A 27,879-nucleotide genomic window follows, 5' to 3' on the forward strand; every position below is an offset into this window, starting at 1 on the left:
TGTGTGGCGGAACAGGAACGTGTCACCTGCATGTTGACTTGCCAGGTCAAATGGCACAGAAGGCACGTGCTACGTCCCAGTGGAGATGGACCCTGCACCTGTAGGCACCTGCAGCCCGTGGGAACACGGCCCCGTCGGGGGCTATGTCTGCAGCCCAGCCCCGTGGGAGCGGCAGGATCCCTCTCAGCAGGTGAGGAGAGTGAGGCACAAGACAGCTAAGTGACAAGTGCCCGAGGGCCCCGACAGATCAGATGGATAAGTGGCAGTGGGGACAACAAAACCCCAGAGCCCCTGAGGTCTGCCCAGGCCGAGGGTGGAGAGCCCCACAGGAGGTGAGGGCTCCACAGCGACTTAGAGAGAAGCCACCTCAGGCCACCGAGTGCCACAGGGACACAGGCAGCCCCAGGACCCCAGTGCACACCCTCACTCCTACCCGCCCACGCCCCGACAAGAACCCTCCCCAGAAGCAGAGAGGACACCAGACATGCAAAAGGGCTTTTTTTCTCTTTTTTTACTGTTGCTTCGCTCTTTTAACAATATCATGGAAAAAATATACAGCTATACAGCTCAGAATCTGGAACTGGCCACCGGCTGCATGGGTGTGGGGGGCGGCCGTGGGGGCTGCACTACTGGCACCGAGCACCCACGTGGTGCTTGCACCGAAATGAGGAACGAACTTCGGTCTGAGTCAGGATCTGGCGGCAAAGGGGCGGCCTGCAGGCAGCCACGCCTGGCGGGGTCCTGCGTCGTCAGCCCCTCCCCCACTGGCTACCAGGGGATGGGCAGAGGTGGGTCAGCCGGTTCCCAGGACAGAAGAACAATCACCAGTTTGCTCTGGGGCTCACACCCAAGCTCCCACTCAATCCCTGTGGGCAGGGTTATAGAGTACACAGTGATATTTGAATTTCAGAAGAACAACAAATAACTTTTTAATGTCAGTTACGGTCCATATACGGCAAAAGGGCATACTTATACTGAAAAATTATCCTTTGTATACCTGAAATTCTCATTAAGTCAACATTCTGGTTTCTTTTGTTGCTAAACCTGGTAGCCGTGTACCTAGACCCTCTGGGCTCTCGCCTCAGAAGGCAGGGAGTGGGCCGAGCTGGCAGAGAGGCCTGGGAAAGGAAGGAGTACTGGGGGTGGGGGGGTGTCGAGGGGGGGCATAACTCAGTCCAAAAAACAAAAAGAGCTTTTATCCCCCACAGGAAAGATATATTACTTTAAACAAGTCATTTTCCAGAAATACTCTCCTGGCCTTCGGCGGCTAACAGCTATGGGTGGGGTGTGTGTGGGGGACACATCCAGGGACGCCTACTCCATACAATTCTGAATGAGAGTTGGGAAGCACTGAGTATAAAGGTGTCTCCCAGGAGTCGATGTTCCTTCTGGTGGCTGACCTGCTAACACTGTTCCCGATACTGTTCTAGAAAGACTTACACATGACGGGGAAGAAAAAAACAAACCCACTGAGGCTGAGTGACGCCTACAGCCCGGTCCTGTGTCTTCACCCTGCCGGGGCTCCATCTTGAAAACTGAAGCCCAGGGCCCTCCCTCCCACTCCCCACTCTGTTCTTTTCCCCTGGAAGGGGCTGCGTTTAGTGTTCATGTTCGCTCCGGCTTTACTCCAAGAGGCTCCAGGCTTCCAGGTGCGTGAATCAGGCAGGGGAGGGAGGAGCGGGGACACGTGTCCACCCCCTTCCTCCTGTGACACACATTTTTATCCAGGAAGTCACTGCCAGGTCACAGCAGGAACTCCGGGAGAGAGGAGAGCCCGTGTCCCCCAGCCCTGGCACCGAGGCTGCCGGGAGCTGACCTGCGTTGCTGTGGGGGCCGGGGCAGGAACTCAGGTTGACATCCGGCATCCATTTGAGGCCAAAGTGGAGAAAAGGAAATTGATCCCTGCTGTAAGAACATAGCCCCGTGCTACAGAGCTCAGGGAGGCCGGGGTGTGCCACAAAGCCAAACACCCAGGCTCGCTCCTCAAGTCCTCCACGGGCCCCCAGGCTCAGCCAACACCCCTCCTCCATGGGTCCCAGGCTCTTGGCTGCCCCTGAACAGGGAGGGGAAGGTGGTGGTGGGCTGGGGGCACGGAGATGAAGCCAAGAACGTGGAACCCTGCCTCCTCCCGCCTCACACTCGGATCTCGTCCTCCTCCTCTTCATCCATGAAGGAGAACTCCTTGTCCGGCTGCCTGGAGAGAGTGGCGCGGGCCCTGTCTGGCCCCCGGGAAGCAGGGCTGCGCTCTTCCAGGACGCTGGAGGTGCAGCTGGACAGGGAGCTGCTGTCCCGTGTGGTGTGGCTGCCCACGCTGCGAGCTGAGCCGGGGCTGGGGGCCGCTGCCGCCCACCCGTCGTCCTGCGGAGCCTGGGGCAGCGGGGGTGAGTCCTGGCCAGCTTTGCCTTCCTGCCTGGCTCGCAGAGGGGCCCCCGACACAGAAGCAGGAGCCTTGAGAAGACTGCCCAGGTCTTCGTCGCTGTGGTAACCGCCACCCTCCTCCTCTGGTTCCCACTCCTCCTTGTCCATGATGCTCAGGACGTCGCCCAGCATGGAGGGCCCCAGGTCAATGTGGAAGGACATGATGGACTCTGCGTGCTTCAGCCCGAAACTGGCCTTGGGCACGACGGGCAGGTCCATCAGGTCCCCGAAGGCCTTCTCCTCCAGGAGGAGGTCGGGGGAGTGTGGGCCCGTGGCCCCGTTCCGCCGCGGCACCTCCTCCACGCAAGCCCCCTCCAGGTCACCCTCCCCGCCATTCCCCTTCTTCACGGGGCTGGACGACAGGCTCTTGGGCAGCTTGCTGGAGCCCTTTTCAGCAGCTTCCTTCTCATTCAGCTGGGGCAGGGACATGGCGTTCTTGACAAATAGCGCTGAGTCCCGCAGCGAGCCCAGCATGTCCCTCTGCTCCCGGTCCCCCCTGGTCACTGACTGTGACCGCTTGCTGCCCCGAAACTTCCGGGACAGCAGGCTGCGTTTGGACGAAGAGGAGGAGGCAGGCTCATCCAGGGACTCACCGTCCGGCTCGCCAGCCTTGTTGTTGAGGAACGAGGTGTCTCCGAAGGCGTCCCCCGCCCGACCCACATGCATGGTGTGGCGGAAGTCGCCCAGTGGGGCACTGATCATCTCGGCTGTGAGGTCCACTCGGGAGCGGCGCTTGGAGTGCATGGAGCTGGACACCAGCTGCTTGAGGATGGGCATCTTGCCTCAGGGGAAGGGAGGCAGGGCCTCCCGAGACAGCGGGCAGGTCTGGAGTCAGATCTGAAGTCTGGCGGGTGGAAGGGGCGACGAGGAGGAGCTCAGAGAGCTGCAAGAAGAGAACAGCAGGAAAGGGTTAACCTGGGCTGGCCTCACACAGCACAAAAGCCCCATCTGCCTACAGGCTGTTATTCAAACCCCAGCTCCCACTGAAATGAAACAATATGAACCCAGCCAGCAGTCAATTTCATAACTGGGCCTCTTTCTTCATCCACAGGTTTCAGGTTAGGGGAGTGCTTCTTGCAAATCTGTTTGGCGTTCTAGGAGCCACAGACACAGACACACGTTCCCTGAAGCCTGAGAGAGAAAGAGATCTTTCTTCTGAAAGACAATAATGTCTCTCCACCCCTTCACACCTCCTCCCAACCAGGATGCTGCCAGAGTCAGCAGGACTACATTTAAGGAGGTGCGCGGGTGATTCCACAAAGCAGCGGAGGAAAGAGACTCCACATCTGACTTGACTCCTCTGAACAACTAGTCTGGAGACACGCTGGGAGTTCTTCCTGCTGTCTGACCTCAATCCCTGTGAAGTCACTGGACACTTCAACCTGAGTCATCGTCCTCAGAAGAGGGAGAGGATAGAATGGGCCCCGGGGAGATGCTGCCTGGCACCGCATCATTTGTGGGCGGCCCGGCTCACTTTCTGAATCAGAACTGGGGTGGGGCTGCTGGGATCCACACAACCGGCTCTGCAGCCCTCCTGTCACTTAAATGAGGGTCCTGCCTGTGACATCTCCATCGTGGGGCCCCAAGCTCCTTGTCAAGTATCCACCCCCTGCCCGCTGGGAAGATCGAGACTGGAGGACTGTCTCCTAATTTCTTTAATCGCTGGGGGTGCAAGAAGGCAGGGACTAACCCTAGGTGACCTAGGTCTCCTGGGCTCTGCAGACTCCCAGGTGACTGAAAGGCAAAGGGCCATCTGAATGCACGAGGCACCAAGCATGCAGCTCCTGGCAGGAAGTTGAAGTTCAGTGTTGGGGCCAAACCAGCCCCTTTCCCTCGGGAGTGACCTGCCCCACATGCTACACCCAGTAGCACAAGACTGAGCAGGGTGGGGAGGGATGGGTACAAAGACTTAACCAAGTATGGCGGGTGGGGGGTAGTGTGGGGCCCCCAGTCCTGCTAACAGCACTGTTCTCAACAGCACCCTCAATGTGGACCCAGACTTCCCGATGCAAAGCTCAACCTGTGGGTGCCCCACGCATTTCTTCCCCACCCCCAGCTATGCCACCACAACACACCCGGCCCCTGACATCAGCCCTCAGGTCTCCCTGCACCCCGTGTGCCTCTGCAGTCCATCCTTCACCTTCTAGTTAAAGCAAAACCCTCCTCAGACTCCCAGCTGTAGATCCCTTGGTCTGCGTGCCCACTCAATGCCACGCTTGCCGCTCCCCTATGCCCGCACTGTCCCAGCCCCAGGAGCGGACACTTGCAGTTCCCCACTGGAACACCCTGTCACCTGGCTCACCCAACATCCTTCGGGGCTCCGCTGAGATGTCACTGCTTCTGGGAGAAGGTCCTTAGCCGGGTCAAGTCCTGCCAGCTACCTCCTCTTCGCCAGCACTTTGGATGGCCCCTCTCCCAGCAGGCGCAGAGATATTTCTAGCCCTGCCGCTGGGCTGTCATTTTCCCACTGGACTAGGAGCTTCTGGAGCCTCCCGACGGGCCTGCTCACTGCTGGACCCCACCTGGCAGTGCAGGGCACAGTCGGTCTCCAACACCTGTGGAAAGGCCAATGCTTCTGGCCTCCCGCCCCCCAGCTTTTGCCTTCTCAAGGCCAGTGACAGTCCTGGCTTCATTTCTGCCTACAGCTTGGCTCCGGGGCTCGAGGCCTGACCTCTCCGTGTCCTCTAACCCCACTCCCACGCTCTCTTCTTTGACCAGCTGCTGAGGCCCAGCCTCTTGGCTCCCCCGCCAGGAAGTGCCCCTCCTCCCCCCAGGCAGCCACGCTGCTCCTCACTCCAGCAAACAGTTCTCTGGGCGGGTGGCAAGAGCCAGGCACCGGGGCAGCGCTGCCACACAGGTGACCTGGGCTGGGCTCAGAGCCCAGTAAGGACTGTCCTGGAAGGCCTTGAGATGACCCCTATGTCCGGCAGCTCTCCCTCCTCACCCTCTTCTTCCTCCCACCAAACCCTAGGAAATGTAGCCTCTCCTCGCCTCGCCTGAACCCTCTGCCCACACCATGGGATCTGACCTCTGAACCAGGGCTGTCCAACCCCCAACCTTTTTGTGTCTCTGGGCCACAATTCAGTACACAAACACTGATGAGCAAAACGAAGGCTTTAAGTAAACTTTCGATTTTGTGTTGGGCTGCATTCATAGCCATCCTGGGCCGCACGGGGGGCCCATGGGCTGTGGGTTGGACGCCCCTCTGCTAAACAATCAGGAACAGCTAAAGCAGGAATTAGCAAACATTTTCTACAGAGGGCCACACAGTCAAGATTTTCAGCCTTGTGGCTAAAAATGTCTTGGTCGCTCCTATGCAACTGTCTTTGCAGAAGGAAAACAGTGGTTGACTCCCTGTGAACAAATGGGCGTGGCTGCATCCCAATAAAACTTTATTTACAAAAACAAGTGGTGGGGGCCATGAAAAGCACTGGCCTTGGGGTCATGCCCTCACCACTGCCCCAGGTCCAGTGTTCTCCCTACCTGACCCTGGGTCTTTGGGAGGGGGCAGCACTGCCCAGTTGCCATGACCAATTGAGTAGCCCTCCCCACTTCTGGCTGGATAGGGGGGTAGGGGGGTGGTCCAGGGAAAGCGGAGCCTGGCTGCTCCCTGGAGAAAGTTCTAGTACAGCCCTAGAGCAGATTCCGACACTTCGAGCTAGATCTTCCTTCTCGGTGCGGGCTGTCCTGTGCACAGTAAGATGTTAAAAGACACCCCCGGCTTCTACCCACTTGATGCCAACGGCATCTCTTTCCCAGCTGTGACAACCAAAATGTCCCCAGAAATGCCAAGTGTCCTCTGGGGGCACCAGCACCCCTGGGTCAAGAACCACTGCCCAGAAGTGAGAACACACAGGTGACAATAAAGCAGGCAAACAATGGTAAACAAACATAAAGAAAAAGGGAGGGAGAGAGGGGGGAGGGGTCGTAAAGGGTCAGAATTGTGGGAACCTCAGTGACCTAAACGTTCACAGTTGTGCAAGGGTTTCGGTGTCTCGGTAGGAATCCCCAGACCCAGTAAGCAACTTCGAGCCTGTGGTTTCAGATCTTAAGTGTTGGAGAAATAAAGGGAAACCGCAGGCGCAGCTGCCCAGGGCTCAGTGGGGATGATGCAGACCCCTGCGGCCACCCACAGGGACTGGGTATCCTGGCCACAAGGCCACGGGACCGGAGGGTCCCAGCTCTCCCATTAACCTCTGCTTGTAGCATCCTCATGGGTGGGCTCTGCAGCAGTGACGGGGGCCAGCACGGGAACCCCAGACCAGCCCCGGGATCGCCAGGAGCCTGCGTGGCCCACTCCCCAAGAAGACAGAGACGGGCCTGGCCAGTGCTCTCTGCTGCCTGCGGTCTCGCTGCCTGGGGGTGAGAACCAGGCTCTGTGGCTTGTGAAAAGCCAAACCATCTTCAACATCCAGCATGAAAAGTTTCCAAGAGTTGGGGCCTAGAGAGAACTCACTCATGGGGTTGTTGTCAGTCCCGGGGTGACATCTTCACCAGAAGCATCTAACAGAACGATTTGGGGGCGAGGAGGGGGAACACGGTGTTCAAATGCAAGCAGGTGTTCCGGGCTGGCCCTGGGGCCAGTTCAGGAGGCCTGGGTGCCTACGCGGAAGGGGACCTGCCAAGGGAGCTGTGGCTTTGGGAGGGGGTGTTGCTAAGTGCCGTGACTCAGCTCTGGGGAAGTGGCTAAAATAGGCTTCAGAGGACAGGGCGGCCACTCCCCAGAGCCGGTCATGGGCGGGCGGGACAGGGACAACCCCCACCCCCACCCCCACCCTGGAAGCCACATCCCACTTTCCTGGCAGAGCCCAGCCCTCACAGCTCTCCCTGACTCTTCCAGCCTCTGGTGGAACCAGAGCCCCAACCCTGGGAGCCACTGACCACAGAACCTTCCTCCAAGGCCAAAGCAGCTGGAGTCCAGCCCCTGGTTGGTCTACACTCTCAGCTCAGCTAGGCTCCAATCTGATCCTGGGACTACAGGGACTTACTTGTCTCCCAGATCGGTGACTGAACAGACAGTCCAGAGTCCCAGGCAGTGCCCTGTCCCTGGCGGCCTGGCCCCAGCAGGACACAGACCTCGCCCTGGTACAGAGTCCGAATGCTTCTGCACTCAGCGCCACTGTGCAGCCCTCTCCGTGGTTTCCCGATGTTCTGACCATCTACCCACTACCAGCACCAAGCAACACGGCTGGACAGAGGGGGCACTGGGCACGACTCCATCCAGGGCTTGGAATGACTGCCAGAGGTTTCATGTCTTTCTCTGTCTCTCTTTCATTCTTTCTTTTCCTGTCCCCCCTCTCTGATTACCGCGTGCCCACCAATTCCCCCACACTCTTCTGGGCCTGGGAGACAGAGCAGGGAAAACAAGGAGGCCACGCCCCTGCCTCCCTGGCACACTTACTGGGTGAGTGTGGGTGTGTGGGGAGCCAGGCTGTAAACAGGTAAATAAAACAGTGCCTTGCTGTCCTCACTGTCAAGAGGGAAACCAGGTGAGAGAATGTACAGGGTCCTGGAGGCCCCACCCTGCCCCCAAAGAAGGGGCACTGTGAGCTGAGAACTGAATGATGAAAAGTAACCAGGTCCATCAAGAACACTCTGGCGGAAGGAGCGGCGTAGGCAAAGGCTCAGAGGTAGGAGCAAGCTTGTGATGTTTGAGGAACAGAATGAAAACCCAGGGCCCTCTCTGTGAGACCTGGCAGGGTTTGGATGGCGTTCTAGGTGCGCAGGGCAACCCGTAGCAGCTTCTAAGCAGGCAAGTCATCCAATCTCCTTAAGTTCCCACGGCAGCTGGCCTTGGAGGCACTAAGGAGGAGGAGGAGGAGGAATTCAGGGCAAAGAGGAAAGAGGCCAGGACACGGGGGCAACTAAGGAGCCGGACCAAGGGGGCCTCATTCAGGGCATGTTTTGAAGGTAGAGACACCAGGAGCTGTTGAAGGCAGATGGAGGAGGAGAGAAGGACCGAGTTTAGGGGACCCCAAGCCACTTTGAACCCCAGGAGTCCTTTCCACGGGTAGGTCTCACCAGGTGGGCCTTCTCTCCGGGGCACAACCAACAGGCCCCACGAGGTAGACCTTAACGTTGCCGGAACGGGGGAGGTGTTCTGCTACAAGTCTGTCAGCGGGGACGGCTTGCTAAGGGGGCTGTGCAGGAAACTCAGTGTAACACAGGCCATGACTCTCTAAGAGCTGAGGGACTCGGGCTCTAGTCACAGGAGGAAGAGGCAGTGCTTTCTAGAAAGCTCTCCAGCCTTACCCTGTGAAGATAAGGAGTCCTGGGGAAGGCGGGGGCCTGTTTTATTCCTCCAGCAGCAGACAGTGCCCACAGGCGGATGTGACCAGGAGGAACTGAGAAGCCCCGATCCACAACCTGCGTCTCGCTGGAGGGACCTTGCTCGGTGGGCTGCGCCGTGGTTCCAGCTGACTGCAGTACACTCAGAGTCTTTTAGCTCCTACACAGGTTCTGCTGAAAGCCCTCGTATTTGAAAGTGTCCGTTTGTGCCAGGAGGATAAAAAAAAAAGCCCTCTCTTAAAATCATCTGTGCCCAAACAACCACAGTTATTTTTAAAAGCCCAGGGTAAGAACACGAGCGATCACCATCCTAACTCCTGTCCCCCGTGTATTCACGTCCATATCCCCTTATGAACTGGCTGTGGAGAGACCGTGTTCTCAGAGATGAGAGACAAATGAAGGGACATGCCCTAGGTCATGGGCGGAAGCCAAAGCTGCATTCCCGCCTCAAGGCTCTAGCCTCTCAAACAGCCACAGTACACAAAAACACAGAACACGTAATCTGTGTGTGTATACATACATCCTTACACACAAACACATCGATACATGTTTATTTTTCTAGGCTACACACATGTCTATTATCATTCCATGCATTAATTAGGAAGTCTTAGTTCCCCTTTAAAAAAATTGTTTTAAACAGCACACATAGAAGTTCTGCTGTTTTCTTCCCACACCCCAGTGGATTTCCTCGCACACCCTGGGGCTGCTAAAACACAGCTCCCAGCATTACGGGACTCCCACCTCGGCGTCCATGATGCCTACAACTTTCCATTCCCAAGACGGCGAGAGGGAGGACAGAGACACCCTGCAGACTGTCCAACTGCTGGGGCCGGGGGGAAAAACTGGCCTGAGGGCTTGGGGCTGGTGAGGGACCAGGCGGCACTCTAGCCCAGGTCTCCTGCTTCCCCATCTAAAGGTCTTTCCCAGGTAACACTGGGGCCGACTCACAGCCAGGCCCCAGGCTAGACCTTTCTGGAGTCTGTTGCCATCTGAAACAAGTGTGATTCCACAGCCTCCACGGTGGGAAACCTGCTCTAGTAAGTCCTTTATTAAAGTTACCAACACAGACATTTGCCGAAGCCTTATTCGTAATAGCAAGAGGACTGGACACAACCTAATGTCCCACAATAGGAGAAGGCTGAGAACTTTATAAGCCGTGCACTGAACAGGTCGTCACACAGGCATGAAAAGTGGGGGCTATGCAGACCACACTGCAGCCTGGAAAATTCTTCCTCTGGCAGCGCAGAGAGGAGGGGAAGAGGCAGGACTAGCACTGTTCGCGCAGCGAGCGACTCCGCGCCCATGCGCACTGGGGACTGAAGGTATAAAGGGCACCGGAGAGACTCAGGAGTGATGTCAGGCTTCAGAGGAAGAAAACAGGCTTTTGAAGAAGACGTTTCCTTTAATGTGGCAGTACTATTGTAATAATAACTTTAAAATCCCAACGCATCAAAGGCTTAAGGAAAATCTTCTAATTTCAAAACCAGCTTAAAACTATCTAGTTCTCAGAGCTCAGTATGAGGCAGCGAGTGGGGGCGGGGCAAGCAGGGGTGGAGGTCCATGCTCTCATTTGGAAAAACCTCCCCTTGAAGTCTGTTCTCTTTCTCCCTCTCTCCCCCAGAATCCACCCCCTTTGCCCCCCACTCTGCCAAGGCTGGACACGTTTATTACATTCTCATTTTTTTCTAAATGCTCTGTGCGAGGAGAAAGTGGGCAATCTCTAACAACCTGCTGTCAGGGAAAACAGGGAGCTTAAGACGCCCCCAAAAGAACTCGCTCCCCAACAGCTGCATCCTGGTGCTTGAGCCGCCTGGACTGAGCAGGAGCTGAGAGATAACGATCCACCCCAGCCCCACCCCTGAGACTGGCCAATTCCCTGTGACACCAAAGCTCTAAGCTGGAGGCCGGCCTCCCACACGCGTGACCCTGAACTGGGATCCTGTCTGAGAGACCCTGGGCAGGTGAAGGTTCTGCTTCTACAGACTCAGCTCAGGTCTGGTAGCTGCAGGGAGCAGAGGAAACAAGGACCGGTGTGGGTCCCAGCAGGACGGTCAGCGCCCCTTCCCCCCACCCTGCTTCAGTTGCTAGCCGACCACCCAGCCGCATGCAGGGGCTATGCTGTGAGCAGTTCCCCGTCACTGGGTGCCTGGTTCGTGCCAGGCACTGCGCTGGGACACCGTAAATGCACACCTCCCACTTTAAGGGAAGCAAAACTGAGGCTCAGAAGGCATGATTTCCCTTGCTCACTCTTATAGCTATGAAACGGAGATTTGAGCACATTTCTGTTGGACCTTGGAACACATGATTTGCTCTATGAGGTCACCCCTCCCTAGCCAGTCCATGGTCACACCAAAGATGTGCATACCGGGGGAGGGAGCGCTCCAGGCCTGGCTCACACGGCCCGTCCGACCTGGATCTCATCCCCACTTCCGGTTCTGATCCCCTGGGAGGTGAGAGGGGAAAACCACCCCGAAGCAGCACCAGGCCACGCCCACATATTTAGGAGTGCCCCCAACCCAAGGCCGCGATTCCGTGTTTTCTGTGCCTGTCCTGCTCCCAAAGGCAGTCTGTGTCCCTTGGTACTTCCAGCTGCCCAGAAGGAAGACCAGAACCCCGACCCATACTCTCTCCCCAAAGTCTTCCAACCTGGGTGCCCTGTGCGTGCTCCACCCTCCCTGCCTGCCAGCCAATCCAGACCAGGTCCATTGGCCCAAGGGTGCCACTGCCCAGCCACACTCGCGGGCACATCCCATTTCCTGGAGAAAAACACCCTCAGCTTTGGTCCTTCTTCCTGGAAGAAAAGGAAAATGAACAAGGCCTGGGTTTCACTACAGGCCCCCAACTGCTGCTAACATACATTTCTCAGCATTCTTGCAGGGAGGGAGGCAGGAGTGTTACCGGGGAGGGCGTGAACCTTCCCAGGTCATCAGGACACTGGGCTCTTGTTGAGCCGGGCTCACTGCTCAGGGACGAAGGTAGCGGTCCAGGCCACTTCTCAGCAACTTCCACTCTCTGCTGCCTCCCTAGGGGTTATGAAATAATTTACTACACCTACACTGTCAAGTACGGCAGCCACTGCCTTGTGTGGCTAATGATCAATCTGGTGAGTTCAAATTGACAGGTGCTGAAAGGGACACTCTGGCCTTCAAAGACTTTTAACAAAGAAGAGAATGGAAAATAGCTCGTTAGTATTTTTATATTGATTACGTGTTAAGATAACATCTGGAATAGAATGGGTTAAATAAAATGTTAACTTCACGTATTTGCTTTACCTTTTTAAAATGAAGCTATTAACAACGTCAGTTAACCCCTGACTGGCACGATGCTTCTATCGGAGAGTGCCGATTGAGGCATGTTTCCCTTTTACTGGACAAGCAGTGCTTTCCGCTGTCGATGAACCAAATAAAGGCAGCCATTGTTTACTTTTGGGTGAAAATATGAACATGTTAGTAAAATACGTTGCAGTATTTTAGATTAAATCCTGACTGCCTGTATTTCATATCCAGCAGGTCACTGATGAAGGCATGGTTGTTTCAGTTTTGTTTGAATTCTGTAACAAATACCTTTCCGGCGAGGTCTGCTCACTGCTCATGTCCTTAACTATTTCCGGAGGATGCAGACTTCCGAGTGAGTAAAACTACTTTTGTTTCTTATTGTTAACTTGTTCTCCAGAAGGTTTCACCAAGTCACAGTTCAACATGGGAGGACAGACTTAAAGACAGAACACAATCCCCACCGGGTACCCTCGCTTGGAATTTGCATCTCTATGATGGCCGACGAGGATGATGGAGTATTTTAGAAATTGTGTTATTGCCACACGTTTCCTTTCTCTTGTGAATCTCTTTTAAAGCCTCTTGCGCCTTTCTCTGGGCGGGGCCTCACCTTTTCCGATGGACGTGTATGGCTTTTTAAAATACTAAAGCTATTTAAATTTTTGACCCTAATACTGAGCAGATTTCCACAAACTTATCCTCCCCTTTACGGCATGGTGACTTTGTCGTTTTCTTTCGCAGAGAGGGCATTCATTTTTACATGGTCAAGTCTGTTTTATGGCTTCTGGCTTTAACATCTTGAAGCAAAGACACTCCTAATCCCAAGTTTATGGAAACATACACACTTCTAAAGCTATCGGGTAATTAAAAGCTACTCCAGGAAAAAAATCTAGAAGGAAATACACCAAACCAGAGATGCCTATGGCTTGTAAAATTACGGGTCACTTAAAATAGAAAAAAGAAAACTAAAGTGGAGCAATAATGTTACTGATTCCTTATAGAATGATATGAGTTAAGCATCGAATGCCACCTTCCCCAGATGTTAACGTCTTTATGTAACACAGATCCACGCACGCGTGTATTCCAGACCCCTTTTTCTGCTCATCCCTGTGCTAGGTCTGTGCTCTCTGTAAAATGTTTTGAGTATCCAATACGGTAATATCTCACCTTTAACTTATTTCTGAAATTGTCTTGGCTTTCCTAATGCAGCTAAGTCTTCCAGATAGACTTTCAAAACATTTTATTAAGTTCCAAAATAAATCATAATGGGAGTATATTGGAATTGAAAGGAAACGATAAATCACATGGGGGAGAACTGGCTTTATCACAACATCGAGTCCTTACACCCATCTATTCAGATGGTCTCCATTCATTTTGGTGACGGTCCCTCCTTCGAACCTTACATATTTCTTGTCATGTTTATTTGGGCATTTTATGGTCTCTTGTGAATGAATAGGTTTTGCATGCTCCCTATTGCTTATTTTATATAGGAATATTTTTAATAGCCACCTGACTAAACTTGTACTGTCTTATCTTCAATCAACTTTATAGTTGAATCATTTGGGCTTTACATCAGCTGCAACTAATAATAATTCTGCCCCTTCCACTCCTCAACCTTATCTTGTTCCTGGCATTTGCAGTGATACCCCAAACCAACCTCCGTCTACAGGACAGTAGCCACGAGCCACATGGGGCTTTCTGGGTACCTGAAAGGTACCATATAGCTAGTGGTACCATAGCTAGCTTTCTGGGTACCTGAAGGATATAGCCAGTGACACTAAGGAACTCAATTTTTTACTTATTTTAAATGTAAAAACTGGTCTGATTTAGTAAATGGAAAACCTAAGTATGTTTCAAACACCTTGAATATGTGAATCTACTTTTTCAGCTGTACATCTCTGTCCAAATTTTGATTGAGGCTGAAATGTAGCTTCCAAACTGATATGTGATATGGGTGTAATATACCCACTGGGTTCTGAAGACTTTGTATAAGAGATAGTGTAAAATATCTTATTCATATCTTTCTGATTATAATATTCTAGATATACTAGGTTAAATAACATTAAAATTAACCTCACCTGTCTGCATTTTTGACCTGTGGACTGAGCGCTGCGGACAGCTTCTCCCAGCAGGGGCTCCGACTGCAAGAGCTCTCCAGACTGGGTGCAAGGAACCCTCTCTGGGAAGTGGTGCCCTGGACCCTAACCCCGGGCCCTGGGTGGACATGCCCTCCCAGCTCCTGACCACGGGCATGATGGAAGTATGAGAAAGGGAACTGAGTCACTGTCATTAAACTGCTTTTTTAAAAAAAGTTACAAGTAATACCCTATCTTGGCATTTGAGAGACTTTATCTCATGATTCTTCCAAACAGTTATTAGCATCACCCCCATCCTACACACAAGAACATGAAGGCTTAGGGTTAAATGATTTGCCCAAGCCACACGGCTGCTAAGGACAGAGCAGAGAGAAGAGTCCCGGTCTGCCTGATTCGGAACCCTGGGCCTTTTCTACTGTTTTCCGTATCAGCGGTATCAGGAGGGTCACGAGCATTGTTGGGCCCAGGCCTCTGAGGTCTGATGCAGGTTATGGATGCATAGTTTTGCATAGGATTTCGGGTGGAAACTTCTCTACTCTGGTCAGCCCATTCACCACCATTCCAGGGAAAGTACTGAAAAATTCTGGGAAATACAAAACACCCTCCGCCTCCCACAGGGAACCCCTGCTCCTTCTAGGCTGGGAGCGGGCCACTCTGCCCCTGCATCTGCCTCCCTCCTCACCCCAGAGCCATGGGCCATGGGGCTGGGGAAGGAGAAGGCCCCCTCCTCACTATCTGGGAGTTGCTTCCTTAAGGGAAGAGAAAGGAGTGAGCCATGACCCGGGAGTGACAGGAAGAGACAAATCAGGAGTCAAGGCAGCGAGGAGCCAGTGACTCAGGACATTCTCAACTTCGCTTGTTTACAGGGCTCTTCCTGGAGACATGACCCCCACCCCCACCCCCCACCTCTGCTGGCTGCCAGCTAGCCAGACACGAGCTACCAGAGGGAGAGCCAGGAGAGGGGAAGGGCCTGGGGGGGGGGGGTGTCCCACTGTCCCCATGTGCCTGGGTCTCCCTCATCTGGGACTGGCCCTTGCTTCACCCCCCTGCCTGGGCCTCGGAAGGAAGCAGCTGGGCTTGAAATCAGATCTGCCAGGCCTGGTTTGGTTTCACTTTGCTTCTCCTGAGATCAGAGTGCTCAGCTCTCCAAGGAGTGGGGACTGAACGGACACTCTGGGGTCTCCAGGGGGAGCTGGGTGACCTGGACTCACTCCAGACCAGGCTGGCCTCCGTCTTGGTCCTGCCGGAGCATGTAGTGGTCAGGGGGCGGGGGGAGGTGGTGGGTGGCAAAGAACAGTGACCAGAAGCCAGACTCCCCAGGCTACATGAGCTGGCTTGTCGGCCACATTGGGCAAGTTACTTGTGCCTCAGTTTCCTCACTAACTTTCAAAGTGATTGATAACATTATGTATGTCTTAGCCTTGCTGTGAGGTGAGACTTAAAGAAGCCAACACATGTACAGCCCTTAACACATGGATGCGTAAGCGGTGAGCGCCCTGTGTTTGCTGTGCTATGGAGGCGGAACTGGACTGCGTCCTCACTCTCAGCAGGTGCCCTGTGCCTGTCCTTATAGAGTACAAGGAAAATTCTAGCATTTACAGTGACATTCTGGCCATTGTCACTGCCCTGAGTTCAAAAAGGACACATTAGTAACCTGGGACACATACCTCCAGTGTTACCAGAGGACACTTAACCCAAAAGGCTCCAGGGCTGACCACTGTCAAAGTCCTTGGGGGGGTCCCCATGATGAACTGTGGTGGGGGAGGGGTGCTCCCAGATTCGGAGGCCCAGGGCAGACTGTAGTCCCCCCCCAGAGAAGGGCAAGCAGCCTGAGACTGGGTGTGCTCCCCCACGAGGCCTTCCCTCCCCCCCTTCACCTTCAACGAATCCGAGGCCGGAGCCTGGCTTCTTGCAGACAGGACTTAAACTCTATCTGACTTCCGCTTGGACCAGGTGAATGAAGTGGAGGTGGGAAGACAGAATTCTATTCCCATTCCCGCATAACTCAGGATGTGGGGGGACCCTGGGTGCTACCTGCAGCAAATAATGCACAAACCTCAGCATGATCAACCTCCCAACCAAACACAGCCAGCCTGGTCCTTGGGCCGACCCGGATTCTCCTTAGAGGTGCCTATGGACTGTGCTGCCAGCCCCGAGGAGTTCTTTGCGCTCTCAGCGTCTCTGCTCCCATTATTTGATTGAGTCGTAAACCCCACAGGGAAGGGAGGAATACCAGTCCCCCTTGGATGCTTCAGGACCAAGGGCAACATTCTAAGGGATGATGGGGAAGGGATGCACTAAGTGGGGACCTGAGGGTGAAGGGGACAGGGCCTGCAGCTGAGTTCAGCCCCCACGAGAAGTGCATGGCCACAGGTCTGAGGAGAACCAAGACTACCCCAGGGAGACTGGAGGCTGCCCCCAAGTAAACAAACAGCCAGGGATCTCTCTTGCCCTGGCCCTATTGCTTTTCAGATGCCCTCAGCCCCTGGGAGGAAAGGAATGAGGGGGAAATATCAGCAGCGCAGAGCTGGATAAGAAATCTAAACCTTCCTTCATGAACACGGCCCACACTGCCCTCACCTGACCCAAGAGGAAGACCCTTCCTCCTCTCGGGAGGGTCAGTGGAGACCACCAGTGTCCCTATTCGCAGCAAGAGGGCTCTGGATGCCAGAGCTGCTACCCTGGCTGGCAGTGCCTGGGGGTGTCTCTTATGCCTTTTATGGAAGGAGGCCAAGTCCCCCCAAGAGGTGGGTTTCCAGCTGGTGCTTTGGGGACAGTGAGAGGGAATGTGGGCAAGTAACGGCTAAGCTTCCTTCACAACGTACTGCAAGCAGAGAAGGGGCATGTCCAGCTACACACATGGAACCCCCACCCCCAGCGCGTCCATCCGGTCCTTGTCCAGAGAGGGCCTGGGTCTATCCTCTCTAGAGCACCCAGAAGTCCCGGCTGGAGCTGGCCTTTGGGATCTCTGCCAGAAGCTTCAGGGTTTGGTCCCTTTTCCCAAGGTTCAGGAAAAGCCTTCGGGTACACAGGTCAGAAGACCTGAGCTTGGGTCAGCTCTCTGGGCTTCCAGTCAAGGTTGCTCAACCCCTCTCTCTCCCTCCCTCCGCCCCAAGCCTTATCTCTGGCATCAACCCAGGTCCTGTTCCTCCAAAGAGCAGGCTCCTCCCTCCTCCACAGGGACGAGCTCCTCAGAGCCTGTGGAACTTCCTGCCAAAGGAGGCTGGAGTCTGCCCAACAGCAATCCCGGGTGCTCTGGCCTCTGGGCCCTCCACTCCCAACCAATCCAAACTAGAGCAGGAAAGAGAAAGACAGTGAAACAGGAGAAAGGCTGCAAACGCCAGGCCTGCCACACCTGGGCACAGCCTGTCCTGGCTACGGAAATCAATCAACCAAAAGGGAGAGGGGAGGGGACTGGACTCCCTGAACGAGAGCCAATCCGAGGCTCCTCACTAGTAAAGAAGGGTCTAAGATCCTCCTCCAGGTCAACTTCTGCCTGGCCCCACCCTGCCCCATTTTGTAGCTAAGACTCATCTGCGTGGGTCTCTGGGCTCTCTAGTCCTGGCTAGGCTGGGACTACACCTTGGGATGAGCACTGGTGGGTGGGTGTAAGAAAGAAATGAGGGGAAAGGAGGAAACCCCAGATAATGGAAGGAATACTCAAAGAAGAGGCCTGAGCTAGAAAGGAGAGCTTGAGCATTTGGCCATCAGTGACCAGGGGTCTGTGACCTCAGGGGCTGGGACCCACCCCAAATGGCTGCCTCCTGGGAGCAGGCTCACTTTGTCACACTGGGCCCCTCCCAGGAACCTCAGGAAGACCAGGAGGCGAGTGGGTATCTCCCAAGTTTCCCTGAAACCCCGTTGTGGGAAGGAACAACTGTCCTCAAGGAGTGTAGGGGCAAAGTCCAAGTTGGGAGGAGATAAACCACTCTAATCTGTTGGTCACATGGCGGCTCACACAGGGCAGCTGATGAAAGCTGGAACCCACATGGCAGTCCCACACTCCCAGCAGGGTCCAAGCTACCCCAGAGGACAGAGCCTCACAAGTGGCCTGCAGATGCTCCATTTATTGCTTCAGGAGCCCTAGGGTCACACAGAGGTCTGGCTGGGCCCACAAACTCCCCTTTTGGGGGAAATTCACAGCGCAGCTCCACCTTCCTTTGTGCCCTGTTCTTTGTTCTCTTAAAATTCAGTCCATCCTGTCGGTGGTCCCCTCCTCCACCCCAGCCTCAAAAGGGGGCGGAGGCGTGGGGAGTTATTAGAAACCCAGACTGCAGCAAAGTTGCATTGCGGGAGGCCCTCCTGCAACGGGGCCCCTCATTGTTTACCCGGGCTGGATGAGGAAAGCTTTGTCTGGTCCAGATGCACCCCAAACTCTCTAGATTGGAGCCAGGGGCTCCAGAGCTCAGGGTTTCTTTCCCCATTCAATTGCTCAAGCACAAGGGCAAAGAATGGGCACTGCGAACGCCTCAGGGGGGCCGTGGGAGCTGGTCAGATTGCAAGGGGTGACAACAAGAAAAGAAAAAGCATTGTATTTCCTCTCTATTCTCCCAGGGAGAGAAAGAAAACTTCCAAAGCCCAGACTGCAGTATCTCATCGGGAAATAAGGAATCTGGTTTGAGTTAGCAGAGGGCACCCCCCCCCCCACACACACACCCTGCACGCCGCCCCCCTTCGCCCCTCCTCTCCCCCTGCCGCGTTTCGTGCACAACCCAGGCTCCGGCTGGGTAGTCTCCCAGGAGGCCTGCCCAGCCTCGGTCCTCCAACTCCTGCTCCCAGTTACCGCCCCCCCTCTCCCGACCAGGTTTGATCACCGGCGGCGGCACAGCCCGGAGGAAAGCCGACGGGGGAAGCACTACAGGCAGGGGGCAGTTTTGTACCCTCGGTTGAGGGCGCTCCAAGGAACGGGCGGAGCCAGCGACGGCTGATCGCAGCTCCACCGCCCCAAGCGGGAGATTAAATCATTAACCAACCGCTCTGGGCCCCTGGCCACGCCAGAAGCAGGTTCCACGAATAGTCCTGTCCCCAGACTCCAAAGAAGCTGCCTGCTCCACCGGGCCGCACCCGCCGCGGCCTCACGGTCTTACCGAGGAGGCAGGCGGGGCTGGATCTGGCCGGGAAAGGCGGTGGGGGTGGGGGGCGGGATAGTATTTGTTTCCTCAGCCATTCCCTTCCAGGCGGGTCTTTCTGTCTTTTCTCAAGTCCGGTGACATTGGGTGGCGTGTGCTGCAGTGTGTGTACGAGAGCGAGAGAGCGTGTGCATGCTTCTGCCACGACAAGCGAATAATCCTGTTCTTATTCATGGAGAACTCCTTGCGGCGCACACACGCCACACACGCCCCCCTCGGGAGCCCGCAGGCTGTGCGGCGCGGACCCTAGTGCAGACACACACCCCACTCCCGGGCAGGGGGTGGACCTTTAAACGCCGCACCCATCCCACCCCACCCTCATCCCCACCCTAACCCCAGCGCCCTGGCCGGGCCGGAGAGTGCCAGTCTGGGGAAAGGAAATCGGGTCCGAGCGAGGCTTCCCTCGGCTCTCTGCCACATCCTCCTCCCCAAACCCCGCAAGGCTGGACAACAGGATGCATGGCTCCCGCCCCCAGCCCCAGCCCTGCTATCCGCGGGTGGCGCGGTGATAAGTGGCGGCGCGGAGGCGGTGGTTTCAGTGCCCTGGTCCCCGACCCAGGGCCCCTATCGTGGCTTTTTCAATCCTCTCTACCCCATGGGGAGGCTTGAGCCCCTCAAACCGAGACCACTTGGGCCTCGCAGGGCGCAGGTGTCTGTCACAGTCGCCTACCTGGGTCCCCAGAGATGCGAGCACCTGGCGCGCAGCACTGCTTTCTCCACTGAGTGGGCTCCGTGCGGCGCCAGGGCCGGCTGCCCATGTCAGCGCCGGCGTTGGTTTCCCTCTCTCTCCCGCTTCCAAGGCTCTAGCCGCGGGTACACTCCCCTTCCAGGCTCCGCCCGTACCTCCGCCCCCTCGCCCCCACCCAGCGCTCACGTCACAGCGCCGCCGCAGCCAATGGCCGGAGGGAGCCGCAGCCCGGCCACTCGGCCTTCTTGGTTCAAATCTGAGAGTTTGAGGCTCTCGGAGCGCGAGGCGGGGAGGCTGGGCTACGCGCTGGGAGGCAGCTCTGGGGCGCCCTCGCGTCGTTGCGCTCCAGGACCCAGTACCACCTGGAACCCTGGGGCCTAGGGCGTAACTCTCCCCAGAGGGCCCAACTGGAAGTCCTCCTGAGGCTCTTCCCTTTGGGAGAGGTGACAGGACATCGATACCACCCCCACCCCCGCCTCCTCCCCCTAGTACGGACCAGAGATGGGAGCCCGAGGAGAGGATGGGCACCGCCAGGATCCTGGATTCCGTCCCAGAGATTTTGGAACAAGAAGGGCGTGGAGCAGCCCGCCACGAGGCCAGCCTCGGACTCGTTTGGTGAGGGTGTCGGCTGGCAACCTGTCTCAGGTCGGCCTGCCTTTCCAGCCGTGCCCTTTGCCTAATTATCTGCGGAGGCTAAATTCTGCTCCACGTGAAACTTACCGGGATGAACTCCTGCTTCCTGGGGCCTGCGTCCTAGGAGAAAGCCTGCCTTGGGTTTGACTCTTTAGAGAAATAGCTTCCATGCGTAAATGATAACCACTCACCAATGCCAGCCATGGAATATCCCACGGGAGAGTGGACACAGCAGAAAGTCCCCTTGCTGTTAGCTGCTCCCTCACTTGGGTTTTCAAGGAAGTGGGGTGGAGGTAGTGGAGGTTTCAAGCTCCCTCCTACCAACGTGGCCTTGGATGGGACCCTCCGTGGTTCCCTTTCTGCTGGTGCTTTGCCCTCAGTGCTGCTAGTTGTAAGCCCTCCCTCCATCTCCCCCTCCCCCATTCGGCCATGTCCCAGGTCCCCTCACTCCTCAAGTCCTTCTTGTCCCATGAAAACTCCCGAAATTCTCGGGAGGCACCTCCTCCCTTCCCTTTCCCTTCATTAAAAAAAAAAAATTATTTTGTCATCAGGGCTAGCTGACTTTTATCTGTTCTCTTCACAGGTGTCTGGGAGTTGACCTTCCCAGGTAGATTACGTATCAATTAAGCATACCTCCAGGACGGAGTCCTTCCTTCCCTTTGGAATTCTCTTCTGGGAATTAGTTCACTGCCTTTGAGGCTTCTTCCACAAATGTTTAACCTTTGGAGTTTGCCTGTGGGGACAGGGTTGAAGAAAGTGCAATCCTGGCCTCAGGCGGCCCATGCTGGACACCGGCTGCCAGGGAAGGAGGTCAGATGCTTCAAGACACTGCTCCCCATGGCAGTGCTAGTGCCCTGGTGGGAGGCTTGACTGGAAGAAAGTGCTGATTTTCTCTGATATCTACAACCCCAGACCTGTGACTTTTTGGTGGCCTTTTCCTCCTCTGTATCCACTGAGGTGAAGTTTTGCTGCAGCCTTTCAGACTAGGGCTTTCTATTGATAATCAGAGGAAATTAACAAACTAAGAAAACCCTGAAGGTTGAATACCTGCCTTGAAATTTCTGCAAATTCTAAGCCCCTGACTCTGGAGGGGATTTTGGGTCTTAACTGCACTTTTGGTGTAACTTGACCTGTAAGCCCTCAAGCCTGGGTACCAGTCTCTGCCTGTCACAGGTGCTGGGGCCCACCCTTGGGATCTGGGCGCACGCGATCCTTACAACCACAGGGGCCTAACACCTCCCCACCCCGGTGTCTGCAGGGGGTTCTGGGCATTGTACTGCACTTCCCCGACCCACTAGGGTCTGTTACATCGGTTAATCCTATTTCCTTAGAGAAAAGTCAAAGGCTCCACCCATCTAGTCTGGCGTTGGCCATAACATTTGACTCTTGGCAGGCCACATCGGTTTCTGGAATGAGCTAATCTCCAAGGCACCTTCCCACAAATGCTCTGTGACTTCCCATCTCTGTCCTGAGTCCCCGACCCCCGGCTTCTCCCCGCACTGAGGTGGCCAGATATGATCCTGAATGGACACCTCAGGGTACCACCAGGGCCTGGTGTCCTCCCAGTTGGGAGTGGAGCCTCCACAAGCTGAGGCCCCGCCCCCTCCCCTGGGCCATTCATTCCTTCCACTTCCCCCCACTGAGCAGAGGCTCTTTCATTCCTCAGTTCCCTGTTCTTGGGAACCACCAAGAGCCCTTTCTCAGGCAGGGCAACCTCTGCTGAGCAGCCTGGGAAAATCCCTGGGAGCTCAGGCCAAGGTGCCCCACCCCTGTGGGGAAAAGCCCTAGGCTCCAGGCCCTGAGCCCTCCTCTGCAGGAGCTAATGTGCCTCAGGGCTCTGGGGCAGCCAGTGCACCTAGAGAGTAAAGTAGCAGGTCTCACCTCAGCTCCTCGGAGACAGGGTGGTGTCCGATTGCTGTTTGACTCTCCGTAGGAGCTGGCACATAGTCGGCTAGATGAGTGAATGAATGAATGGGCAGTATCTGGAGCCCTCCCTTCACCTGCCTACATATAACCCTGGCCCCAAGCCGAGCTCTGGAAACCCTCCCAGCAAGCTCACTGGGCCACCACCTACAGAGCCGCACATCCTACCAGGATGGCAGCTCCCAGGCTCTGGAAGGGGAGGGAGAGCTGCTGCTTCCCAGGCTGGGACTCTCTGTGGGCAGGGGCATCAGTCGGGTTCAAGTAGGCCTGAGAAGGTGATGATGATGTGGGTCAAGGGGTGGTGGCAAAGCAGAGAGCCATGGAGTTTACTAGAAATGAGTTCAGATGCAGGGGCAGACAACTGAGTCATGTGACCTTGGAGAAGTCACGTGTCTCTCTGAGTCCTATCTGGGGCGTGGTAACAATCTGGAGCCACAGGAGGCTGGCTACTGGAGGACAGAAGGAGATCAAGCACATGACCTTGCTTTGGGAGCTGTCGAGTCCAATGTAAGGGACCCTGGTTACTATGTTGTTCTTGCTAAGTCATACTTGAGGCTTCTGGTCCCATAGTGGTCATCTCCATCCCTCTGCCAGGGGAAGAACAGACGGCACCCACACCCCACACCCCACCAAAGAGTCCCATCTATCATTTGCACCGTCATGTCATTAACACACTACCCCTGACCACTGAGGTGGAAAGATAGTACTAAATGTCTTGTCTATCTGGGAGGGAAAGAAGGATGGGCAGGAAAGATATAGCCAGAGCTCCGGGCTCCTCGGCACAAGAGTACAAACGTCAGCTGAAGGCAGTAAGCCTCAGAACCCTGAAAGAAATGTTCTGTGGGGTCCCCAGGTTCCTGAAGCCCAGAACTGTGCCCACCAGTGCCCCACATGACAAGTGGAAGAGCCCAAACTTGCCCCTCAGCAGATGTCTCCTCTTGGTGCTCCAAGGCCCAAAGATCAAGACTGGGAACACAGGTCCTAGGGTCACACAGTCCTGGGCTTGAATCCCATCTGTCACTGTCTGACCTGGGAGAAGTCACTTGAGCTCCGTGGGGCTCAGCTGGGTACCTGCCCCCTGTAGTTGGCATGGGGTTGTTAGATAATGCAGGTCAGAGGTCAGTGTGAAGTTGGGGCCACATGGAGGGCTCCCTACAGGGTTGCCAGCCTGTCTCAAAATTAAGGACCCAAGGGTGATCTTCTGGAACAAGCTTTTTCCTGCGCATCCTTGGACAGAGCAGGCCCCTCCCCTTTAGTGTTTCCTAGAATCGAGCTAACAGAAAAAAAACGAACCTCGTTATCTGCAAGAGGCAGTCCTGGGGTTCTGATAAAGGGGTTTGTCAGGATCTGGGAGCTTACCAGAACTTTCTGTCATTGTCTCTGTGGGGGGGGGGGCAGAGACCCCGCTCTGCTGGGGGCAGGCCCTGCTAGCCAGACACCCTCCTGGGTCCCCAGAGAGGTGGTAAGAAAAGGTACTAGGGGGGTAGAAAGAGAGTCTGTTTGTGCCCAGAAAAGGCCTTCCTTCTTTCTCCCTGAAAGTCCAGTTTGCAGGCACTGTGGCTGCACAGAGAAGGCCAGGTCACTGTCATTTGTTGAGCACATTCCTGTAGGCTCAGAGTTTTGCATCTCACCCCGATTTTTCAGAGTAAGAACAGGAAAGGCTAAATCACTTGCCTGAGGTTTCACAGCTAAGTCCAGATCCTGGACTGGAAAATTCTAAGCAGTCAGGCTCCAGAGCCCACAGTTCTAACCACAAACCCACAAGACAGCAGGGAAGGAGCCCGATTCTAGATGAAGTGTGAGTGATCATGCTATTTTACTGAGCTCCGATGGGCCAGGGAAGGCCACAAGAAGAGACAGACCCCTACCTGCCTGGGAAGGTCCTTCATTGCTTCAAGGCAGTTCTTAGAAGGCCACAGCCATGGTCTCCTCCCCTCCCCCCTGCCCCGTCTCCATCACCCTGCCTCCCCCAGCCCACGTCCTCACAAAAGACCCCAATTACATCCTTTCTTGGAGCCCAGTGCATGGTCCAGGGGTGAAGTGGATGATGATGGGAGCTGAAGGCATCACTCAGCATCCTCTCTGTCCCAATGTGATATGACACATGGCCCAGATGTTCCCAGTGCTTAAAAGAACAGTAACTGCAAATCAGTGGGTTCTTGTGTTTGTGCATTTTGTTGGGTCGTTCTTATAGCCTTCCCTCCCTTTGCACTGAGTCCCTCAAATTTCAGACCCTTGGGTTGAGTATCTGGCGTCTGTGTACTTCTGTCTAACTCTGGAGTCTCCCTACAATTTCCTAGTCCCCTGGGCACCCCGAGGGCACCTCCTCTGCAAGAAGGGGTTTTGCAACATCTCTGACTTGCCCCGACTAGACAAATCTGCTCCCACATTCAAGCCAACAGCATTGTGTTCTGAGTCAACGGCTGCAAAGAATGGAGAAGGGCCTGGCATCCTTGTGCCCTTTCTGATTTGTGCATTCTGAAGAGAGACCAGAGCATCCTTGTGCCCCTTCTGATTGTGGAGAGAATAAACAGGAGGCTCAGGAAAACATGTTTGTGGGCTGGGTGTAGTTCTCAAAGCTCATCACGATGGCCACAGAGTTTATTTTCTCTTTTCCAGAGTGTTCAGTTTCCTGAGTGTTGCATCAAGGGTGCATGTATGTGTGTGTGTGTGTGAGTGTATACATGTGTGCCCTCCCTCTGCCCCTGCAAAGCTTTTGCAACATAACAATAACTCGCCCTAGCCTGATGTCACAGCTAATTTATACTTCCTAGCTTGATGGCTTGATGCCTCCAGACACTCGCTAGCTTTCTTTTCTCCCCAAGCCAGTTGTTCTCCAGAAAGCAGCTGTGGTTGAAGGCAAAAGGCATGTTAGGTCAGCTAGCAATTTGGAGTCAGTTTTAGGCCACAGATGACCCTAGGCCCAGACCTCAGGTCCAGATCAAAGGAGTTTCTGAGTAGCAAGTGAAGTCCCAGCTGAGTGGCATCCACAGAGTCTGCTGGCAAAACAAAACTTTGCTCACCCAAGGACACCAGTAGGTAACGGGAAGAAAGCTGAGGCAAGGTTTATGGGCCTTGCAATTGGAGCCGTAGTAAATTAATTACACGGACATTTGTAGAAGAGAATGTTTCCCCTCCTTTTTGAGAAAATAGTTGGGTAATGGTAGTGAACACCTCGGCCACTCAATCTACAGCACAGAAAATAGAACCCAGGGTTGAAGTGACTTGTCCAAGGTCATGCAGCCAGCTACTAGCAGAACCTGGGATGAGACCTAAGCTCTTCTAAGCCTGGGCCAGTACTCATGGCCTGTGGGTCAGATGCAGCCTGAACATGTGTTCTGCTAGGCTCACACAACCGTCCTAGTTACTGTTGATACAAACAATTTTTAAATATCCAAAACAACTATTTTATTATACTTCTGGACTCCCTGGGCCTCAAGAATTTTGATAGAGCACAGAAATAGTGGCTTGCTTCTGCCGCATGATGTGAGGGCTGTCAACTGAGAAGACTCGAGGACAGGGGACTGGGCTGGGCGTGCCTCAGTGGCTGGGGTTGTAATCACCTGGAGAAGCCTCCTTCACCTGTGTGGTGGTTAATGCTGGCTGTCAGCTGGACGCTCGGCTGGGCTGTCAGCCAGGACACCTGTGCGTGGCTGCCCCGTGGGGAATCGTTTGGACTTCCTTCAGACAAGATGGCAGCCAGGTGCTAAGATCAAGTGTCCAAGAAGACCAGGCAGAAACCATAGGACCTTTTATGACTGCAATAGTTTCCTGGGGCTGCCTGAATAAAAGGCCACAAACAGGATGAATTCACAGAAAGTTACTCTGTCACAGTTCTGGAGGCTACAAGTTCAGCATCAGGATGTTGGCAGGGTTGTTTCCTGTGAGTGCTGAGGGAGAGTCTTTTCCGTGCCTCTCTCTTAGCTTCTAGCACATTCTAATTCTCTGTCTTTACGTGGTCTTCTCCCCGTGTCTGTCTCTGTATGCAAATTTCCCCTTTTTATAAGAATTTGGGCCTACCCAAATGACCTCATCTTACCTTGAACATCGGCCAAGACCCTGTTTTAAAGTAAGTTCACACTCACAAATACTGGGAGTTAGGACTTCAGCATCTTTTGTGAGAATACAATTCAACCCATAACCATGATTTTAGCTTTGAAAGCCACATAGCATCACTTCTGCTGTGGTCACAGGCCCCTCCCCACCAGGTTCAAGGGGAGGGAGTGTAGACTCCACCTTTGGGTGGGAGAAGTGTCCAAGTTGCATAATAAAAAGTGTGTGCAATGGGAGCTCCTGCTGCAATCATTTTTGGAAGGTACAATCTGCCACAACAATGCTTTATGTTATATATATGTGTGTGTGTCTATGTAATATAAAATATGTATATATATTTTTTTAGTTGCTAATATTTAAGCACCAGGGGGTTTACATGAAATTTGGGTTCTGGTCCTTGAAGAACTGGAAAGGCCTGGCAGCATGGTGCTCTCGTTTTGGGTGCCGCAGGTGGGGAGAGCTGCCCGTCCTAGGAGGCCGGTGGGTGATGCGACCCTCTTCCTGCATCTCCCTCTTCTGGGGTCCAGTGCCAGCTGCCGTCTCATTGCTGTGCGTAGCTGTGATTTCCCTTACACTCACCTGCTTCTCCCCTGTCTGTCCTTGTTGCTTATTCCTGGGATCTGGGTTGCCTCTGGTCCCCAGGCCACGCTGCACAGAGGAAGCTCCCAGGGCAGAACCCCAGGAACTCCCCTGAGGTGAAGTCATGGTGTCACGCCTGGAACCCCTCCAGGAGCCCACAGAAGGCAACAGAAACGAGCCAACCTGTGATTCACGGCAGAGCGTGTGCAGGACTGGTCTAGCCAGGAGGCTGCGGGCAAGCTCAGGCAGCAGGGTGGTTGTGGAGGGCAGGGTGAGGTGGGGGTGGGAGGTGAGCTGGAAACTGCAAACAAATGCGGTCAGATCCACCCTCTGAGGCCCCACCCACCCACCTTCCCTGCCCCCACAGGTCTCTCTCCGGGAAATGACCCGGGGGCCACCTGCGAGGTGGCTTCCCTGACTTCCCACTATTCCCATCTATCCGTATCCTTCAGAGCCTTCCCGGATCCTCTCTGCTGCGGGCGGGCTCGGTTTACAGCACAGGCCTCTGAAGTCAGCAACGCCAGGGCAGCCCACCGACTGACCATATTTCCTTGTCATCCCAGGAACCTTGACTGAGAGAGTGATTTTGCCCTCAGGAGCGACAGAGGAACAGACACAGGCCAGGACCAGGAGTCAGGGAAGGGGTTCCAGTCTCGCAGGTACACGGGCAGACCCCTTCGCCCCAGGAGTGCTGAGCTCTCTTCAAGCCGGGACACGTGGTGTTTTGGTTGGTCTCTAGGCATTAGAGACGTCACTGGGGACCCTGGCCCGGTCAGCACCAGTAGGTCACGCTGCAGTGA

At 54.9% G+C, this 27,879-nt stretch overlaps 1 protein-coding gene across 3 annotated transcripts; it reads right to left on the bottom strand.

Annotated features, from left to right (window-relative positions):
• Positions 1–913: 913 nt before the first annotated feature.
• CDC42EP4 (CDC42 effector protein 4) lies at positions 914–20,005 on the bottom strand. 3 transcript variants are annotated; one of them, XM_037128024.2, is made up of 3 exons: positions 8,671–9,203; positions 4,721–4,940; positions 914–3,301 (listed from the first exon to the last, which is right to left on the bottom strand). In XM_037128024.2, the coding sequence occupies exon 3, from the start codon at positions 3,193–3,195 to the stop codon at positions 2,134–2,136; it is 1,062 nt and encodes a 353-aa protein (XP_036983919.2). In that variant the 5' UTR covers positions 3,196–3,301; positions 4,721–4,940; positions 8,671–9,203; the 3' UTR covers positions 914–2,133. The 3 variants fall into 3 exon arrangements, with proteins under 3 accessions (XP_036983919.2, XP_036983917.2, XP_036983920.2); XM_037128022.2 differs by lacking the exons at positions 4,721–4,940; positions 8,671–9,203 and adding an exon at positions 19,874–20,005; XM_037128025.2 differs by lacking the exon at positions 4,721–4,940 and having other exon boundaries at positions 8,671–8,889.
• Positions 20,006–27,879: the final 7,874 nt, after the last annotated feature.

This window comes from Artibeus jamaicensis, unplaced genomic scaffold (genome assembly GCF_021234435.1).
Source record: "Artibeus jamaicensis isolate MK-2021 breed Jamaican fruit bat unplaced genomic scaffold, CSHL_Jam_final contig_1998, whole genome shotgun sequence".
Taxonomy (NCBI): Eukaryota; Metazoa; Chordata; class Mammalia; order Chiroptera; family Phyllostomidae; genus Artibeus; species Artibeus jamaicensis.

What these genes read in the sequence shown, in the direction of transcription:
- CDC42EP4 (XM_037128022.2), bottom strand. Translation starts at nt 3,195, where the DNA reads ATGCCCATCCTCAAGCAGCTGGTGTCCAGCTCCATGCACTCCAAGCGC.